A 22,072-nucleotide genomic window follows, 5' to 3' on the forward strand; every position below is an offset into this window, starting at 1 on the left:
TTCCTACAGCATGCACATATTCTTCGAATAACCGTCAATTAATTAATTCTTCAAAATCCTGTCTTCATGTTCACATCCACTTCATTTTCCTTTTTATTCCTCATGCATGTGGAACAGGCTTCCTGACGGGTTTCAACTCCACTCTTCCTTCCAGGATTTCAAGGTTGCATGTATGTTGTTTCCCATCCCTACCCATGATTTTCTTTACCTCAATTAACGCTCTTCACACCCTTTGCCTAAATGCTTCCCCTGACCCCCACCCCCATCGTTTTCTAATTCATCAAATTGCATGTCCTGTGTCCTCCCGTTTCTATCTTGTTGTGTTGTAACCTTTCTTCTATTGTCTCACTCTTCCATGGGGATAGATACTATTTTAATAAAAACAAAAATTCAAGCTGAATCGTCACCTGAATTTGATTATTAACAATTATAATGGGCTCCAGGTTCTCTATGAGCCACTGCACAGGAAGGAAGACAAGGTAAAAATCTCAAAACAGGATGGGTTTTGAGAAGGAGCTGAAAAATTTGCTGCTGTGAAGACCAGTGGTGTTGAGGAGGTAGAGAGAGAAGATAAAGAGGAATCCAGAGGAGGGGTGTGGGGGAGAAATAGAATGGAATGAAGGAAGAAATGTTCATCAGAAATGTGAACGATTCAGTCTCACTCAACAGATTCAGTACATTCAGAAATGTACCTTCACGATGGGTTGCAGGGTTACCCTGTGTGGACACGAAGACTACACCAGCCCCATGAAAGACTTCCTCAGTGTTTGCTCCACTGCCGTGAGTGCAACCAATGTCCTTGTGCTCCAAACTCTGCCATACCTGCACGGTCACAAAGTATTCTCCTTTACACATGGTCAAATCTCTGGCAGTAGTCTGACCCAAAGGGTCAGTTGTAATTTCCTATCAATTTTTTCTTGCTGCATTTTCTGTATCATCACTCTATCTCGAACCATGGCCTGAGCTTGTGCTATAGCTCTAGTGTAACAACACTCCATTAGGTGGAATTGGAGGAGCTCGAGCACACCTCAACATGGGGGAGCTACAGCTTATGCTACTTGTCAAGCAACCGCATCTTTATATGGACAGCACAATGTTCCCTGATGTTTATAAATTATACAACTGCATAGTGTGTGATGCAATAACTGCATTACCTCCTCTGCTCGCAGGCGGTTCTTGCTGTTGAGTAGGTAGGCAGCCTGATCCACAGCGACCAGTGCAACTCGTGAAAGTGGTGCTCCTTTGAGTTTCAAATCCAGCATTTCCCCTGGTCTCAGATCATTATGATCTGGAGTAATTATGAACTGAAGGGCAACATACAATGCAGACCTGATCTCATAATGAGGCAATACCATAAGATGAGCAGCTTGGCAACAATAATATCTCAAGATGATGAAAGAGATTCTACCAATAAACTGGGGATAAGTACAATGAGTGTTGTTCATGGGATTCTGACTTGGGGTCATAGTATCGTGAGACAACTGCTCAAATGTGACGCCAACGTTTTCTACATCCACTGACCATTTAATCCATTCCCTGCATGCCTTTAGTTCCTCTTTGCTGTCACCCTTTGTCATTTAACTCTCACATGATCCTTGAGTTCTGCAAACTACTTAATCAAATAACTGTTCTGGGATAATCTGGCTGATGATCCTTTTATAAACTCAGTTGGTTATGAAAATTATCACTCTTTTTGGGAGTAGTTTGGAACTCTGGATGGAATAATTTATTCCTAAACTAGCAAATACAACCCGTCACTTCACTGACTGGAATATTAAGGGGAGGGGGAAAGGGGGAGGGGGGGGGAGAGAAAGCATGGAGGGGGAAAGAGAGGAGGGAGGAGGGGAGAGAGAGGATGGGGGTGGGGGAGGGATGAAGGGGAAGCCCAGTTTAATGTCTATCCGAAAAACAGCACAAACATTGATGAATCACCCTGCCTGTGAAATACCGCGATGACAGCTTAGAGCTGGGTTAAAATTCAAACCCAGGCCAGACAGCTGAGAGTGAGCGTGCGTACCTCTTGGCTATCGTGCCGTGATGTAGCGATTCATTGCTTTGTAACCACTGAAAACATTTTTTACTCTTTGTAATCATCTCATTTATTTTGCCTTCCTAACTCTGGAGATGTCCACATGGAGAACCGAGCTGTAGTATCACCATGGAGGTGTGCAGAGATCGAAGCTGGTAGAGCACTCGCCAAGTGGCTTAAGCACTCAAGCATGCACTCCAACAAAACGGTTGAAGAAACTTTTAAAAAACAAAACGTGTAAGTATTTTTATGTATCTATCTATCTATGTCGAAATGACGGGTCGTATAACGAAAGCAGATGGAACGTTATCATGCAGGCCAAGGCACTGCATGATAACGCAGGGACAAATACAGGTCAGTGGGACCTGAACTGAAATTCAGGCTGAACTTTATTCAGGTCGATCGTTATATTCAGTGACAGTGTGAATGAATACTTCTGCCATGTTTGGCCATGGCTTGCAAATGAACAACCAAGCAGCTTTTAGAGCGCTTGCCAAGTTGCTTAAGCACTCAAGCAAGCTCTCCAATGAAATGGTTCATAAGGAACAGCTGGCTTGGCAAAGGATTAGCCAACGCTGATAGGTCATATAAACACCATGCACCCGGAGACACCAGAAATGTCAATGTCCGAATTAGACAAATGAACAGTTTATTTTTTAGCAGTCGGAACTTGCTGCCAAGTTGAATTCTGGAAGTTAAATTTTGTAATTCAGCTTAGTTTAAGCGATTCTCGAGGTTATGGCATGTGCGGATATGAAATAGTCATGAACGCTGGCATCTCTGGGCATTTATAAGCATTGCAATGTATCCAGCGATTAATAGTTATGATGATCAGGCATTCGATCATGAGTGAGAAAGTGAATAAGAAAACTTTATCATTTAGAAACCATTGCAGCCTGTTCCAAGTCGAAGTATGGTTGAGCAGGCCAAAAAAAACATGGTGAATTGAGACCCCAGCGAGGGACAGTGAGGTGACCAAGGATGAGCCTCGATAAAGGAAAAAATTAAATAAGGCTGTTAATTATCTTCAAAAGGGGTGTTTTAATTAACCCCAAACACCCACTTTTCACATGTGCACTACCTTGAAGATCTCTTAGTAGGCATGAAAAGTTTCAGGCTGTTAGATTTATGGTTTTGGAGTTATGGAGGAGACACACTGACACACAACGACTGACTGACTGACTGAAACACACAGTTACATTTATTATTATGAGATTCATCCTTCCACATCTGTTCATATGTGATGACTGGAAAATATATTTTCCGTTTTGTTGGATTTTTCTTATTTTACTTCTCATGACTTTCTCGACTTGTCATTGCATTTTAATTTTTTCTTCCTATTTATACTGTTATATCTATCTCTGCTTCTCTCTTTCACTGCCAATAAAGGTTTTTTATGTCTCTGCTGACAAAGTCACCGGCGGCATTATGTTTTTGGGTTGTCCATCCGTATGTACGTACAGACGTCTGTACGTATGTCCATCCATGTAAAATTTCTCTGTTTTCTCTGCAACCGCTTATCAGATCGACAGGAAATTTTCACCAGAAGTTAAACTACTCATGCAGACTGCTTTAGTGATAATTATGACATCATAGGTCATGTGTTGTGGCAGCTATGTTGGAAAAACGGAAAAACTTTGGACTGCTGCATCTCCGAAACCGCTCCATGGAAAAAAACGAAACTTGGCACATGGCAAGTACTCCACATGGGGAATAAGTGTGATTTTTTTAATGATGTCATAGGTGGCTTAGTTATGACGTTATCACTGTAGCAAATCCTTTATTTGATCAGTATGAAAATGTTTGAAGGTCATCTATGGCTAAATTGTATTGGGGGGGGGGGGAATTTATGACATCATCAGTCACGTGCTTCGGCAGCCATATTCTTTATGTGGGCGGAGGCATATCTGGTGACATCGCAATGTTGAAGAGTGCCCTTCTGGATGTATCTTGGAACCTTGCTAGTTTTTATGGGTCCCTCAGCTTTAATTAAAGTCTGAGGGATGTATTTATTTTACATTGACTGTTTTGTGCAGTTGATGGCTTCAAACTTAATATGATCAATATTTTCTGTTTTTGTTTTTGGAGAATAGTCTATATTGTTGTGGGCCGGGTATCGGCTGCGAGCACGACCGCTAGGTGGAGCAGTAGAGTCGACTCCACCGAACACCCGGAATTCAGATCGTTACGCTCGGATAACTCCGAAGGTACGGGTCCCTTACAGGACCGTGAATCGTCAATAATTCAACCACGTGGTACAGGGTTATTTGCCAATCTTCAAAATACCTAGAGGCCCACGTGGCGAGCTACCGATGAGTCCACACCCTCGACGGAGCTCGAACGGGACGAGCGGTAACCGTGCTCGACCCATGCGTAACCCGAGTGGATGGTTACCGAGGTCCCGTCGGTCCAAATAAACAACTCACGGCAACAACAGCCTTTTTAATTCTCCCAACACGCACCGTGCTAAGCCAATGCAGGAAAGGACAGAAATGAGCTGAAACATTCAACAAATGGATATTTATTTGCAATAGTGTAGGGAAGGAACACATAAGAGCAGAGTTAAACCGACTATAAGAAATGAAATGCAATGTACAGCAAAAGCACTTATCCAGTTTCTACTGAAAGACGGGGACCCACGGACACACACACGCACACACAGATACCCAGAAAGATAAAGGGACCTTCCCGCCTCGTGCGGTCTTCGACGAGACGAGAGAACCAGAACGGCGTCGAGATGCGACCAGCCCAGCGCCAGCGAGATGCGACCAGCGCTCCAGCAGACCAGACGCTAATATTTTTGTTCTCTTTCCTAGTCCTTCTCGGGCGCAGTCCGCTCATCGTGGCCTGCTCTCATTGGGCGGACCGCGTGTCGAGGCTCCACCCCCTTGCAAAGGACCGCCGCCTCCAACAGGAAGAGGAATAACAGTATCCCGCGCTGGCTTTCCAATGGCCGAACGCCTCGGCTTTGCACGCGCGTCCCTCATTGGGCGCATAATGACGCATACCCTTATTTGGCGCCAGGCCAGAACGAAGCGCTTTATGAGCTCGCGAACAGCGCGGACGATTCCTCGAGCAGGCGTTGTTGTTGAAGTAAAAAATCCTATCAAAATAACTTCGCAGCGCATGTATTTAATTCCCATTAGACACAGGTAGAGGGGGCCCTAACTAGAAACACACACTTATCGAAATAACTAAGCTTAGGGACTGCTGTTTGTTTGTGTGCACAAGGTTTCCAAATCCACAACAATATTACTGTACTGTGAATAATTTTCTGTTTTTTCTGTGCTTACCACCGTTCCCTATACTTTCATCACAATACTTCCTTAATTGATTCCTGAAGATGTTGTCATGCTTCAATGTACATGGAGCCTCTCGAGAAACTTGCACCGTTTCCATCTGCCTTGGGCCCACTGATTGATCGCCATGTCGGCGGTTTCCAGCTCCCTCAGTAACTTTTACAGCATAAGGCACCACGTCCAGGTCTCTCTTGGCCATCGAACCCTCATTTGATTTTTAGCCTTCCAGTGTATCACTCTTTTTGTGACGTTTTCCATACCCACACGTGCCCAATCCATCTAAACCTTCTCATTTTAATTTTCTCCATGATGTTTTAGCCTCCGGTTGTTCTTTCTACCTCTCCCATGCTCACTCCCATTTGGCCAGAAGATTCATAAAATATTTCTGATAACTATGAATAAATAATTATTTTACATTAACTGCTTTGTGCAGCTGATCACTTTCCCTTCCACACTCCTTCTATCCCTCCCAACTCTACCCTCTGTTTCATGTCTGAAAATGCAAAAAAAATATACATTAAAAAAACCATTTTCCTTTCTCACCTTGTACTCCATATGACCACGTGACTTCCTGTACTGACTCTTCTTCCTCCTTCCTCTTTTGCCGATATACCATCTTTCTTCTACTTTTTCTGACCCACAATCACCATACACCTTCAGGATTCTTTCTTCAACCTTTCCTTTACCAATCTTACGGAATCTTTATCAAAAACAAAACAAATCTCTAAATCTTAAAATGGTTCAACTTCCTCTTTCACCCTTGTATTTCTTTTTATTGTATCAATATTCACTCCTCTCTTTCTTCTTCAAAAGACTGTTTTTAATTCGGCCTCTCCGTTCGTGTGTAATTCGTTTTAATTCGTGTGTAAAAAGTCTCTCACATAATGTCTTGAGTCACATCTCTGACTTGGAAAAAAAAATTTAATCCCAATTTGCGAAGCATGTTCGTGTTCGTGTTCCATCAATCGTCTTTTTTTTTTCCAACTTCAGTGCCAATTCATCCCCAGAGATTAAAATCTAGCTCCTCCGACGTAACTCCTCACCTGTTATACCCTCTCCTCACCCCTCCAATCTTGCCCGCTCCCTTCTTCACCACACCACTACCAAGTCTCATCCGTCCCCTCTCCCCACCTCTCCCATCGCCCTCCTACCCCTTTGGCTGCGCCTGCTCTCATAGTCTCCCCTCCCTCTCAAAGTTTTCCTCTCAAATCTTTCACCCCTCCCTCTCACCCCTCACTCTCAAAGCAACCTTCACACTTTCACCTCCCAACTTCCCTCTCACCTTTCTCAAAAACTCCTTCCTCACCCTTCTCCCTCCAATCTCCCCTCTCACTCCCCCTTCTCAAAGTAGCCCTCCCTCACATCCACAAAGCTGCCACCTTCACCTGCCCTCTCTCTTCCATCTCATCACTCCACCTCCTCCAATCTTCAACTTCCCTCTGACCCCTATTTTATACTCCCCACTGTGCCTCATCTCATCACCACCGAGCCTTTTCTTCTCCTCATCCAGCCCTCTCCCCTAGATCTTATGCAATCCCCAACACTCTGTCAACAACTCAACCCAACCTCCCACCCTCCTCCCTCATCCTACCCTCCCCCTGCCCTCCCCTGCACCCAAAACCTCCTCCTCTCCATCTTCCTTAACAGTGTGGACCTCAAACATCCGGTAACTTCCCTCAAACCTGACAGATCTTTCCATACAGGTTGCCACCAACATACCAGACATAATTTGCTTAACAAACTTTCATTCTTCAAGACGTCTCTGACTCACTCGTATCTCTCCCAGGTTACTCCCTCCTCCAGTATGATTGACCTGAGCCTCATCCTGGTGGCAGAGTTGCTCTCTTCATAAAAGACTCTATTCCTCATGCATCATACACTGCCCTCTCTCTGCAAAACCCCAGGAATACATCTGGCTATGGCTTCCCCTCCACTCCCACCTCATGTTTATATGTGTTTGTTGTTCCATCCACCAAACATTGATGACACCATTTACACCTCACGATCCAAAAACATGGACCAACTTCTATCCTCTTATCCCAACTCTCTCTTTGTCATATGTAGTGACTTCAATTGCCATCATGCCAGTTGGCTAGATGTGGGTACCTTCCTCACCTGCCATGGCACTTCAGCAAACGACTTCTGTGACTCATTGGGACTGACTCAATCGGTCAATTCGCCAACCCGGATCTCAACCAACGTTACTCCATCTCTTCTGGACCTGAATTTGACCAATTTCCCTGAAAATATCTGCTGTTCTTCCTCTGTTCCATTCGGTTCATCTGGCCACATGCTTGTCAAAGTGGACAACTCTCTGGTTGTTATGAGAGAACTTCCTCAGCTCCGACGATCTGGCATTTCACTCAAGCCAACTGGTGGGGACTTCAAGCAGCCATCAAACTTCTCGACTGGTCTCCCATCTCTACTTCCTCCGACATTAACTTTTCCTGGGAATTCTTTCAAAGAAACTTGCTCCCTCTCTCTCATGCACAGATTTATCCCCTCTCTTCTTCAGTTGTACTACCCTTCCTCCCGCCCTTGGTCCACTGAAGCTGGTGGCAAGGCAGTTGTCCTGAAACAACTTGCCTTCGCCTCAAGGAAGGCAAATCCAAGTGAAGGCAAAATTTCAGTTTCTTCCACAAAACTCAGAACAAGTGTGGTGTCTACCCTTAGGAGAGCCGGAAAACAACATCTTTCCAATCTCAAGTCTGAACTCTCAAACCTGTTTCCCTCCTCAAAATCCTGGTGGCGTTTAATCAAATCTGTTTCTGGTGTATGTTCCCCCTCCATCCCCTCCCTTACCTCAAATGGCCGCACTGCTGATTCCACACGTGATAAAGCTGAATGTCTAAACTCGGTGTTTGCTTTCTCAATCACGTGTCCCGAACCCATCACTTTCTATACCCTCCTTACCCAGTCGCATTAAGCTGTCCCTGGACTCTGTGTCCTTTTCTCCTGACAAGGTGGAGAGCTCCCTGTCAAACCTCGACTCAGATTCTGCAACCGGTCCAGACGGCATCAGCCCACGTGTCCTAAAAACCTGATCCTCTGCTCTTGCTCACCCTCTCATTTTCTCAAGGTCATCTGCCATCTTCTTGGAAATCAGCAAACATCACTGCCCTGCATAAAAAGGTGCAAAAACAGATCCCTGCAACTACAGACCAATCAGCCTTCTCCCAATCATCAGCAAGGTTATGGAATCCATCATCGCTTCAGACATTAAATCCTTCCTCTTCTCCAATGGCTTGATTTCCATTCATCATTTTGGATTCAGACCAGGTCATTCTACCCTGGATATGCTACTCCTGCTTTCCCAACAATGGATGGAGGTCCTCAATGCCAGATATGAAATCAGAGCCATCCACCGAGACATATCGCGTGCTTTCGATATGATCTGGCATCCTGTTCTGCTCACCAAACTCTCTTACTATGGTATCCAAGACCATCTCCACTCATGGCTCACAGACTTCCTTTCCCGTCACAACCAACGTGTGGCCCTAAATGGAGTTCTTTCATCCCCTATTCCTGTCCAGGCTGGAGTTCCTCAATGCAGCGTTCTGGGCCTTCTTCTTTTTCTGTTTTTCATCAATGATCTCTCTGACTCTCAGGAAAATCCTCTTTATCTCTTTGCTGATGACTCCACCCTCTGCCGTACCATCTGTCATCCCTCAGATCGGCAAGCAGCAGCTTCTTCGCTCACTGCAGATCTGGATAAAATCACAAACTGGTCCAACATGTGGAACAATTCTTTCAATCCGGACAAATCTCGCACTCTCACTATGTCTCTCCAAAAGGACCATCTGAAAACCACCCCCATCTACTTTCTCAACAAACCTCTGGAAGAAGTCCTTTCATTCAAGTTTCTGGGTCTCACTATCTGCCATGATATTTCCCACAAAAGCCACATTTCCAACCTGGCCTCCAAAGCCAGTTGCCGACTGGGAATCCTCCATTGTGAAAAGTCCTTCCTCAGCCCACCTGAGCTCCTGACCACATACAAAGCTTTCATCCGCAGCCTGATGGAGTACTGTTCTCGCCCTCTGAGCTGATGCTCCCACCTCTCGCCTTTCTCGGCTTCACGCTGTGGAAACCAAGGCATTTCGGATCATCAGTATCTCCCGCAATGAGGCAGAGTCTTTGGGTCTCTTACTCTCTCACTGCAGGCAGGTCGGTGGTCTTTCTGCCTTCTACCATCTCCTCTCTGGTCTCGCCCTCCCCCCCTTGCTCTGTCTGCAATATGTCCCCCACATATTTCCACAGGGTGCTCAAGGTCTGCCAGCAACCCCATTCTGGTATAACTACCAAAATCACGAATCACCTCTCACCTTCACTCTTTCATTCCTCTTTTTACTCCGCCTTTGGAACAAAATCCTACACTCTCTTCAATCCCACTCTTCCCTCCAGGTCTTCAAAACAGCTGTTCACCACCACCTCTTGCCTTCCCCCATCCAAAATCATAATCTTTTCTGCCTCCACTAATCCACCCCAACCCCATCTCCTTCAAATTCCCTGCTTTCCTTCCTGAAAGTCCCTGTCGTGTAAGGACCTGAAAGTCCTTGTAGTGTCCATCTTGTATACCCCGTGTACCCCGCCCCATCCCTCTCCCTTACACATATCTCCTCGTCTCTGTTCCACACTGTTTTGTGCTTCCCTCTCCCACCTCTCTCGTCTCCTGCTCCCGTTGTTGTGTGCTCTGTGTGCTGGCTTTTATACGAGCCTCAACATTGTCAATAAATAAAAAACTTCCTGAAATACAATATTTACTCTATTGATAACCTACCTGCTTATTTATACAAGTATGATGGAATATTTAATTCCTCTCCCCTCTCCCCCCCCCCTTCCAATTGTGTACTAACCAGTGAATACACTTGTTGAAAACCCAAATATATCACAAAAAGAAACAACATAATGAATAACTTTGCATTGACACACTGCCATTTCCATACATTATAGTGCAATATAAATATACTCTAAACAACAAATTCTTCAGTTGCAATCACAAACTAGACTAGATATCTGTGATCACAACATTAAGGAATAAACTGTAAATTAAGAAAATGTGTCTCCAACTACAACCTATCCATAGAACTGAACATCATGAAAATCAGAGGAAAATTAGTCAAGTTCTGAGGTGTTGTTTTTTTTTAATCAAAAGTTGTTTTTTTGTTAATTAGGTCACAATCCAAAACTAGAAGGGCACTCTTTAACGTCGCAACATCGTCAGATATGCCTTCCAGCACATTGTTACATCATTATACAGATGTACACGCACCAAGTTTGATTTGAATCCCTGAACCCAGATTTTTGAAATTAAATAATTCTGGCTGCCAGACCATGCATCTGATCAGGTTGAAATTTAAAATATATATTCCCCATGACTTCCAGATCTTAACTGTGACATTTCACATCTATTGATGAAGCAATTCAAGAGAAAGAATAAAAAAAAAACATTTTTGTTCAATCCAATATGGCTGTCAGACCATGAGATCCATTAATTATTCATGAACACCCTGGTACCCCAAGGCTTGGGAAACATGTGTGTGAAGTTTCCCATCGATCTGTCAAGCCGTTTTGGAGAAAAAGAGCTTAAAATGTTAATTTTTCAAAAAAAGTCATAACTGCCAAAAAATATGACCTTTGCCGTCCAAGGTGGAGAAGTTTTTGTTCCTCATGGAGAGGCGATCATACCTGCAAAGTTTTGCCTCGATTTGTTCAACTGTTTCACAGAAGATTTTTGAAGGTTTTTATGGTAAAAACAATATGGTTGCCAAACATCTGGACCGATGAAGTCATCAATATTTACCCCCATACAGACCGAGATGACCTTCTAAAATTTTATACTGATCGGATAAAGCGTTCGACGTATGCAATTATGATGTCATAACGAAGCCACCTATGACATCATCAAAAACTCACTTGTTTCCTACGGGGTACTGTGCCTGACATGTGCCAAGTTTCAATTTTTCCCATGGAGCGGTTTCGGAGATACAGAGGTCCAAAGTTTTTTCCAACATGGCTGCCATGCGACGTGCCCTATGACGTCATAATTATCATTAAAACATTATGTTTGAGTCGTCGCACCTATGATGAAAATATTGTGTGAATCGGATAAGCTGTTGTAGAGAAAACGGAGAAAATTAGCTTGTACGGATAGACGGACGGATGGACAACCCGAAAGCATAAAGGCCACCGGTGACTTCGTCAGCAGAGGCATAAAAAGTAGGTTAATGACACTAAACAAATATCATGCACATGACTTCAGGGCAGGTACACTATTAGGATGCAAGAACATATTGGAAGGCGAAGCGGTCTGAGATTCCGCATTGGCAAAACTCAAGGATGACCAAAAAAAAGCATTTTTTTTTCAGACTATGATTTGACCTTGAACTTGACCTTTAAACCGGAGGAGTGTGATGGAAGGTGAGCATAAATTAATCTTGCTGTTGGCTATATATATGTATATATATATATATATATATGTATATATATATATATATATATATATATATATATATATATATATATATATATATATATATATATATATGGCAATTTCGTTCTGATAGGCCAAACTTTAGTTGATTTGTGGCGAAAATGTTAAAAGGTCTAATTTGGTCATGACCTCAAAATAGGTCATGGCCAATTTTTTTTTTACATCAACCCCGTATACTTTTATTCCCATTGTTGATGCAAAATTTCATTCCCAAAGTCGAGGCCGGATCCGAGATACAGCTCGGAAATTGGCAGGAAAATGGAAGAAAAAACTCCTAAATGGTGGTTAAGTACTCGTTGGGGTCTCATAAACACGGGTTCCATTAAGAATTGGGGGCACTTATTGGAAAAACAAACCCTACAACAGCTACATGCCTTCACCTACCCGAAAGGGCAGGGGTTCACAAACCCAGGGTTGTGACTCAAACTTGAGAAACCCCCCTCAAATTCCCGGTTTTTGAGGGGGTTCCCTGACAATTTCTCTCATAGGTACCCAGTACCATTTGGGTGGCGAGGCGATCTCGTAGGTACCGGTACCATTTGAGTGGCAAGGCGATCTCATAGGTACCGGTACCATTTGAGTGGCGAGTTGATCTCGTAGGTACCGGTACCATTTGGGTGGCGAGGAAATCTCGTAGGTACCAGAACAATTTTGGTGGCGAGGCGATCTCGTAGGTACCGGTACCATTTGGGTGGCGAGGCGATCTCGTAGGTACCAGAACCATTTTGGTGGCGAGGCGATCTCGTAGGTACCGGTACCATTTTGATGGTGAGGCGATCTCGTAGGTACCAGAACCATTTTGGTGGCGAGGCGATCTCGTAGGTACCGGTACCATTTTGGTGGCGAGGCGATCTCGTAGGTACCAGAACCATTTTGGTGGTGAGGCGATCTCGTAGGTACTGGTACCATTTGGGTGGTGAGGCGATCTCGTAGGTACCGGTACCATTTTGGTGGTGAGGCGATCTCGTAGGTACCGGTACCATTTTGTTGGCGAGGCGATCTCGTAGGTACTGGTACCATTTTGGTGGCGAGGCGATCTCGTAGCTACCGGTACTATTTGGGTGGCGAGGCAAATGGGATTTCAAATTTTAGGTCTTGGATAAAAAAAAACTTGGGGAACCATTGCTGGTGTAGGGGGAGGATTAAAAATGATTGTTTGTGATGGTACCCATACACATTAGCATCGATGTGTGTGGATCATGAAGTGCATGGTTTGTCATTAAATGGCATTGATTATCATATAACATTATTTTCCTACATTTCACTTTGACTGAACAATCACCGTATTTATTGTGTACCATTGTGTTCGGACATGCACGTATTGATCAATAATTGTAGCTCTGACATTGAACAGAAAGCTGTCCAATTTCAAAGTGTCCGACGGTGTACATCGAGTTCATACATATACAATCTCCTCGTGTTATAAATACACACCTCGTCTTTGCAGTCTTTTTTCACATACACGAGGACAGAGTCAGCAACCATCTTCGTTGACACCAGGTAGAAGGCAAGTACACGAAATGATGGGATCATGTCAGCTGTCACATCCACAGATGCCACCACAGACAATGCCGTATGGTAATATATTCGGTCGGAATGTAATATTCGACCTCGGCTGATCACCTGTGGAAGCATCACACCCATTGCCCTTTTCTAAGTTCTGTTTCTGATCTTTGTGATGGATCCTCTGTTTGAACAGGATTATTTATTGGTGGAGCATTCTGGAGAAAGCACTAGAGATTAAAGAGTCATTATCGATGACGACTAAAGAACTGTTGTTATATAGGTATGACCTCACTCACCAGGTAGTGGATGTATGATGGTTGTGCATTTTTGACAAACATCTGGAAGTCAATTATACCCGGTTGTGTCTGAAACTTCCTTGGAGTGATGTGCAGCAGCTGACCTCCTGATGATTTGTATGGAGTGACCTCCAGTTGTGTCGAGGCCTGTTCTGTTCCAGGGATTGCTGTTGTCACCTAGAATCACACCAGATGTTTTGCCAGACTTAAGTGATTAAATCCAAAGTTTCAAGATAAATAATTATTGCCACTGATTGAAACCAAAATGACCAGAGGTTTCACAAACTTGGAAGACTGTTCCTTGAGGTTCTTTCAGCAAAACCAACAGTTTTAGAACCTGAATCCCTTTCAGGGTAAAGGGTTGGGTTGTAGTTCAAATAAAATTCGTCATTTACCCCTTGTCTGGCAATGTGCTAAGTATGAGTTAAGGGTTCCTGATATTGTTTTGTTGAAAGGCCTATTCATTACGAGCCAGACAAGGTGCTACACATGATGGCAGAATCTAATTTGAGCCACGGGTGACTTTTCTGGCCAAGGACACCTTTTCACTTTAGGTTGAGCTTTGCCAGGTCACAAGTCAAAGGGAAAATTAAAGAAGAAAAAGAATGACTGGTATTTTAAAACTCAGCCGACCCGAAAACCCACAGGAGAACATTTCGAGCGAAATCTGAGGGGGTCGAGCAATGGCTTGGTTGAGTTGGTACTGATGAACCGACTGAAAATCTGATGACAAGATAGAAATTCTTCTGAGACTCTCTGAGAATTACAATCCTTCAAATGCTGTATTCAAACTCATGACCCCTTGTATACCTGGACATTGTCCTCACTACTAGGCCCTACTGTACATTGACTTGATTGTATTGTCATCATCCTTTAACGCTTTTTGAAGTCTTGTGTCTGAAACCCATCGCTTTGTGTACCCACCTTACCCAGTCGCAGCCAACTGTCCCTGGACTCTGTGTCATTTTCTCCTGACAAGGTGGACAGCTTCCTGTCAAACCTCGACTCAGATTCTGCAAACGGTCCAGACGGCATCAGCCAACGTGTCCTAAAAAACCTGCTCCTCTGCTCTTGCTCACCCTCTCTCTGTTATATTCACCCTCTCATTTGCTCAAGGTCATCTGCCATCTGCTTGGAAATCTGCAAACATCACTGCCCTGCATAAAAAGGTGCAAAAACAGATCCCTGCAAATACAGACCAATCAGCCTTCTCCCAATCATCAGCAAGGTTATGGAATCCATCATCGCTCAGACATTAAAACCTTCTTCTTCTCCAATGGCTTGATTTCTGATCATCAATTTGGATTCAGACCAGGTCTGTCTACCCTGGATATGCTGCTTCTGCTCTCCCAACAATGGATGGAGGTCCTCAATGCCAGACATGAAATCAGAGCCATCTCCCTGGACATATCATGTGTTTTTGACAAGGTCTGGTACCCGGCCCTGCTCACCAAACTCTCTTCCTATGGTATCCAAAGCCATCTCTACTCATGGCTCGCAGACTTCCTCTCCTGTCGCAGTCAACATGTGGCCCTAAATGGAGTTCTTTCATCCCCTCTTCCTGTCCAGGCTGGAGTTCCTCAAGGTAGCATTCTGGGCCCTGTTCTTTTTTCTGGTTTTCAACAATGATCTCTCCGACTTTCTGGAAAATCCTCTTTATCTCTTTGCTGATGACTCCACCCTCTGCCGTACCATCGGTCATCCCTCAGATCGGCAAGCAGCAGCTTCTTCGGTCATTGCAGATCTGGGTAAGATCACAATCTGGTCCAACATGTGGAACATGTCTTTCATTCCAGACAAATCTCACTCTCTCTCACTATGTCTCTCTGGAAGGACCATTTGGAAACACCCCCCCCATCCACTCTCTCAACAATCCTCTGGAAGAAGTCCTTTCTTTCAAGCTTCTGGGTCTCACTATTTGCCATGACCTTTCCTGGGAAAGCCACATTTCAAACCTCGCCTCCAAAGCCAGTCGCCGACTGGGAATCCTCCGTCGTACAAAGTCCTTCCTCGGCCCACCTGAGCTCCTGACCACTTACAAAGCTTTTATCCACAGCCTGATGGAGTACTGCTCTCCCCTCTGGGCTGGTGCTCCTGCCTCCCACCTTTCTCGGCTTCACGATGTGGAAACCAAGGCATTTCGGATCATTGGCATCTCCCGCAATGAGGCTGAGTCTTTGGGCCTCTTACTATTTCACTGTCGGCAGGTCGGTGGTCTTTTGTCTTCTACCATCTCCTCTCCAGCCTCTCCCCCCTGCTCTTTCTGTGATTTGTCCCCACCATATTACCGCAGGGTGCTCAAGGTCCGCCAACAACCTCCTCCTGGTAAAACTACCAAAATCACGAATCACTGCTCACCTTCACTCTTTCATTCCTCTTTTTCCCCGCATTTGGAATAAACTCCCTCACTCTGTTCAATCCCATTTTTCCCTCCAAGCTTTCAAAACAGCTGTTCACCACCACCTCTTATCGTCCCCCATCCAAATCCTCGATGTTTTCTACCCCCGTTAATCCATCCCAAACCCACCTCCTTCAAATTCCCTGCTTTCCTTCCTGAAAGTCCCAGTAATGTCCATCTTCTATTCGCCATGTTCCCCATCCCATCCCTCTCCCTTCCACAGATCTCCTAATGTCTCTGTTCCCCACTGTTTTGTCCTTCCGACTCCCGCCCCTCTTGTCTCATGCCCCCCTTGCTGTGCGTGTATTAGCTCTAATATGAGCCTGACAAGGTATACAAAAAAAAAACAACTGCCCTTTCTATTACTAAGTGATTGAAATATTTTAAACGCAAAGATGTTTTTCTGATGACAGTAATGTTCTCATCACCTGTCATTCCAGACTCCAATCGAAGAAAGATTGATAAGTATGGAAACAAACAATGGGGAAACATCATGCATGAATTAATGATCATACCGTCAATGACAGGTGACTTGATGTTTCAAACGTGTTCACAGGGATGAAGACCATCTCAGACTCTGTGCCAGTGACGATCTCCATGCGATGTTCTTCAATGTCCTGGATATTCCCATCGCTAAGGGTTGTTGACCCCAAAACCTTCACCGGAATCCTCACCTTCTCACCATCCACTCGGTACACAATGACCTAAGGCAGGAGATATTAAAGACAAACAAGACCAGTCTTTGATTCATCACCAACATTTGAGAAGAACCATTACAAATAAGAACAGTAATGGAGCTCATAACAGAGGGCACATAATGGGCTTCCATTTTTGTTGTTATTCTATGTTGGCTTGTTAAGCAAATACCGGAAGGATGTATGGGAAGCCAGGCTTGAAGTGGAGTGAGGACCTCTCCAGTGAAATTTCATAGGGTGTTGTCACTATACGTATGTTTGAGACCTCACCTTCTTGAACCTCACCACCTGAAACAGTCAAAACAATACACCTTGTCTCATCTTAGCGTAAAATAATCTCCTAAACAAAGGGACCTGATGTGAATGTTCATCGTAATCCCGACTGATATTTCTGCATGACCATGTTTTCACAACACAGTGTTACCAAACTAAATTTTTTATAGTTAACTATAGCATTTAGTCCTCCACTGATCATATAGTCCTGATGAGTTCATCATCACCTCCACCATCGAAGGTGGAGGACGTTACATTTACACTCCTGTCTGTCTGTTTGTCTGTGAACAGGATATCTCAAAAGTTATGGACGAAACTTGGTGGGAAGGTTGGGTGTGACAATGAAGAATTGATACGATTTTGGTGAAGATCCGGATCCGGCCTTTCCGTGGGAAATTGTTCAGTTTGGTTTATTGACGAAGTTGGCTTGCTGGTCACATCACAACTGATTAAAGGTTGCATTAATTAAAAGTTGCATTCATTAAAAATTTGAATAAGGTACTGGCACACAATAGCATACTCTTTTCAAAAGTCACTGTGAGATCTTTATGTTCACTTGCAAATGTGAACATATGGGACAGCAGGCTGAACATTCGCTCCGAATTGGACGGTGTATTCAATGATGCAACTTCGACATTAGTAGAAATTGGATAAATCACTACGGTACATGGGATTTGAACCTGGCCCCCATCATGTGCTCAGATGGGAACATCAAAATAAGCAGTGTGATGACATCATTGAATTATGGTGTGGACAGTAGGATTGCATGATCAGATTGAAAAAAATTCCCAATCCACAAGCATCAAAAAAGCATCCGTTGAACGTTGTTTTTTTTCTGCAATGTAACCGAGTGTCACAAATCCTGACGTACTCGAGTCAGCAATGACGGTCGCTGAAATGACGATGGAGAAGTGAGCATCTGCTAACTGCTTAAGGCTAAGCCTTGGCTGCAAGAATCCTATCAGTTCCTCCAACTCCAGAGTCACATCCATCTTTCCATCTCCAAGCTGGAACACACAAGAGGATCATTAGAAACTCCCCTGATAAGTTACCCCATGATTGGCAATTTTAAACAGAGTGCAGTCCATCCATCCATCCATCCATCCATCCATCCATCCATTAGGACCATACTCAGTACAGAACATCCGTGCTGCCGAAGCAGTCTCCTGTGTTATTGGGCACAATGGACGAGTCGCCACTCCGACGCAGGATACTCGAATGGCTCAATCATCCCAGCAAGCTGGTACTCAATTTGCCGACCTCAGAGGGATGACAGACTGAGTCAACCCCATCTGGTATTAATTCAACAGCAGGATTTGAACTCAGGACCCTCGGATCCCAAGCCCGTCACCCTAACCATTAAGCCAACAGTCACACAGCTGATTAACATTTCATTCTTCTGAGACTAGCTGAGAATTACAATCCTTCAAAGTGCTGCATTCACCACCACATTGTAGTGGAACTGTTTCCAGACGATTACACAACCTATCTGATCATTCAAACAGAGCAAGATATGACCCAACTACAAGATGACCTCAAGATGGCTGCACAGGCCACAGACTGGATGGAACTGAAGAACTAAAAATGCTAAGTTATCACAGTTACTCGAAAACAGACACATGAAGAACACCTGTACACCCTGAATTAATAACATTTGTTATTACCCGAAAATGTTTGAGATGTGGATTCAGGATTTTGTCCCCATCTGCATCTTTGAGACCAAATCGAATCAGCACTCGTCCAGCCACGGGCTCTCCAAAAGTGTATCTGCTCCACAATTGGGTCACAGGTAAGCAGGTAAGGTCACATTCAGACACATTTCATTTTGTGCAGCATTTTAATTTATACTTCATCGGGTTAATGTACATATTAACAGCACAAATATAATGAAAGAATGGTAAATTCAGTAAGAGAAGAGAAGGGGGGAGGGGTAAAGAAGGAGGGGAAGCGTGGAGTGGTGTAAAAGGGGGGAGGGGGGAGGGGGGTGGGAGTGAGATCAAGGAGGTTTGGATATAATATGACAAAGCGGGGATATAACATAAACAAGAAAATCCAACGCTGGTGGAGGCCATTCAGCCCACCATGCCTGCACGAACACGACACCAACCCATCAACACAAGATCCAAGGAAGAAAATGCCAAAAAAAAATAATTAATAAAACAAAAAAAATTGTATTTTTTTTATTGTCATTTTTTGTATTTTTTTGTTGTTGTTTTAATTTTGTATTTTTTAGAATATTTTCTCCCCCTCAGAGAGGGGGCATGGGCTTGGTTAAAAAGACATATCATCAACCACACAACCCCCCTTAACAGCACACATCAACCACACAACCCCCCTTAAAAACACACATCAACCAGACAACCCCCCTTAAAACACATCAACCACACAACCCCCTTTAAAAACACACATCAACCGCACATAACCCCCTTAAAAACACACATCAACCACACAACCCCCTTAAAAACACACATCAACCACAAAACCCCCTGAAAAACACACATCAACCACACAACCCCCTGAAAAACACACATCAACCACAAAACCCCCTGAAAAACACACATCAACCACACAACCCCCTTAACAGCACACATCAACCACACAACCCCTTAAAAACACACATCAACCACACAAACCCCCTTAAAACACACAACAACCACACAACCCCCTTTAAAAACACACATCAACCACACATAACCCCCTTAAAAACACACATCAACCACACAACCCCCTTAAAAACACACATCAACCACAAAACCCCCTTAAAAACACACATCAACCACAAAACCCCCTGAAAAACACACATCAACCACACAACCCCTTAAAAACACACATCAACCACACAACCCCCTTAAAAACACACATCAACCACACAACCCCCTTAAAAACACATCAACCACAAAACCCCCTGAAAAACACACATCAACCACACAACCCCTTAAAAACACACATCAACCACACAACCCCCTTAAAAACACACATCAACCACACAACCCCCTTAAAAACACATCAACCACAAAACCCCCTGAAAAACACACATCAACCACACAACCCCTTAAAAACACACATCAACCACACAACCCCCTTAAAAACACATCAACCACACAACCCCCTTAAAAACACACATCAACCACACAACCCCCTGAAAAACACACATCAACCACACAACCCCCTTATAAACACACATCAACCACACAACCCCCTTAAAAACACACATCAACCACACAACTCCCCTTAAAAACACACATCAACCACACAACCCACTTAAAAACACACATCAACCACACAACCCTCCTTAAAAACACACATCAACCACACAACCCCTTAAAAACACACATCAATCACACAACCCCCTTAAAAACACACATCAACCACACAACCCCCTTAAAAACACCCATCAACCACACAACCCCCTAAAAACACACATCAACCACACAACCCCTTAAAAACAAACATCAACCACACAACCCCCTTAAAAACACACATCAACCACACAACCCCCTTAAAAACACACATCAACCACACAACCCCCTTAAAAACACACATCAACCACACAACCCCCCTTAAAAACACACATCAACCACACAACCCCCCTTAAAAACACACATCAACCACACAACCCACATTAAAAACACACATCAACCACACAACCCCCCTTAAAAACACACATCAACCACACAACCCCCCTTAAAAACAATCAACCACACAACCCCCTTAAAAACACACATCAACCACACAACCCCCTTAAAAACCACATCAACAACACAACCCCTTAAAAACACACATCAACCACACAACCCCCTTAAAAACACACATCAACCACACAACCCCTTAAAAACACACATCAACCACACAACCCCACTTAAAAACACACATCAACCACACAACCCCCTTAAAAACACACATCAACCACACAACCCCCTTAAAAACACACATCAACCTCACAAACCCCCTTAAAAGCACACATCAACGACACAACCCCCTTAAAAGCACACATCAACGACACAACCCCCTTAAAAAACATATCAACCACACAACCCCCTTAAAAACACACATCAACGACACAACCCCCTTAAAAACACACATCAACGACACAACCCCCTTAAAAACACACATCAACCACACAACCCCCTTAAAAACACACATCAACCACACAACCCCCTTGAAAACACACATCAACCACACAACCCCCTTAAAAACACACATCACCCACACAACCTCCCTTAAAAACACACATCAACGACACAACCCCACTTAAAAAACACATCAACCACACAACCCCCTTAAAAGCACACATCAACGACACAACCCCCCTTAAAAACACACATCAACCACACAACCCCCCTTTAAAACGCATCAACCACCCAACCCCCTTAAAAACACACATCACCCACACAACCTCCCTTAAAAACACACATCAACCCCACACCCTCCCCTAAAAACACACATCAACCACACAACCCCCTTGAAAACACACATCAACCACACAACCCCCTTAAAAACACACATCACCCACACAACCTCCCTTAAAAACACACATCAACCACACAACCTCCCATAAAAACACATATCAACTACACAACCTCCCTTAAAAATACACATCAACCACACAAACCCCTTAAAAACACACATCAACCACACAACCCCCTTAAAAACACACATCAACCACACAACCTCCCTTAAAAACACACATCAACCACACAACCCCCTTAAAAACACACATCAACCACACAACCCCCTTAAAAACACACATCAATCACACAACCCCCTTAAAAACACACATCAACCACACAACCCCCTTAAAAACACACATCAACCACACAACCTCCCTTAAAAACACACATCAACCACACAACCTCCCTTAAAAACACACATCAACCACACAACCTCCCTTAAAAACACACATCAACGACACAACCTCCCTTATAAACATACATCAACCACACAACCCCCTTAAAAACACACATCAACCACACAACCCCCTTAACAAGACCCCCAACAACAGCACTCCGCACACAATCACCCAACACACAACCTCCCATAAAAACACATATCAACTACACAACCTCCCTTAAAAATACACATC

General features: G+C 44.0%; 1 protein-coding gene across 1 annotated transcript in view; it reads right to left on the minus strand.

The window, feature by feature from the left end:
* The window catches only part of LOC147012544 (complement C3-like), a 168,174-nt gene that overhangs the window by 125,481 nt on the left and 20,621 nt on the right, over positions 1 to 22,072 (minus strand). Inside the window, exons 8-15 of the mRNA XM_085855693.1 lie at positions 18,654 to 18,756; positions 17,861 to 17,996; positions 16,889 to 17,004; positions 16,537 to 16,725; positions 13,624 to 13,800; positions 13,256 to 13,444; positions 1,155 to 1,304; positions 693 to 822 (exon numbers count right to left, since the gene is read on the minus strand). Of these exons, the coding sequence (XP_085711819.1) occupies positions 693 to 822; positions 1,155 to 1,304; positions 13,256 to 13,444; positions 13,624 to 13,800; positions 16,537 to 16,725; positions 16,889 to 17,004; positions 17,861 to 17,996; positions 18,654 to 18,756 (1,190 nt within the window). The remainder of the gene's footprint in view (positions 1 to 692; positions 823 to 1,154; positions 1,305 to 13,255; positions 13,445 to 13,623; positions 13,801 to 16,536; positions 16,726 to 16,888; positions 17,005 to 17,860; positions 17,997 to 18,653; positions 18,757 to 22,072) is intronic.

This window comes from Eptatretus burgeri, chromosome 14 (genome assembly GCF_056783735.1).
Source record: "Eptatretus burgeri isolate ZD-2024b chromosome 14, Ebu_testis_v1, whole genome shotgun sequence".
NCBI lineage: Eukaryota > Metazoa > Chordata > Myxini > Myxiniformes > Myxinidae > Eptatretus > Eptatretus burgeri.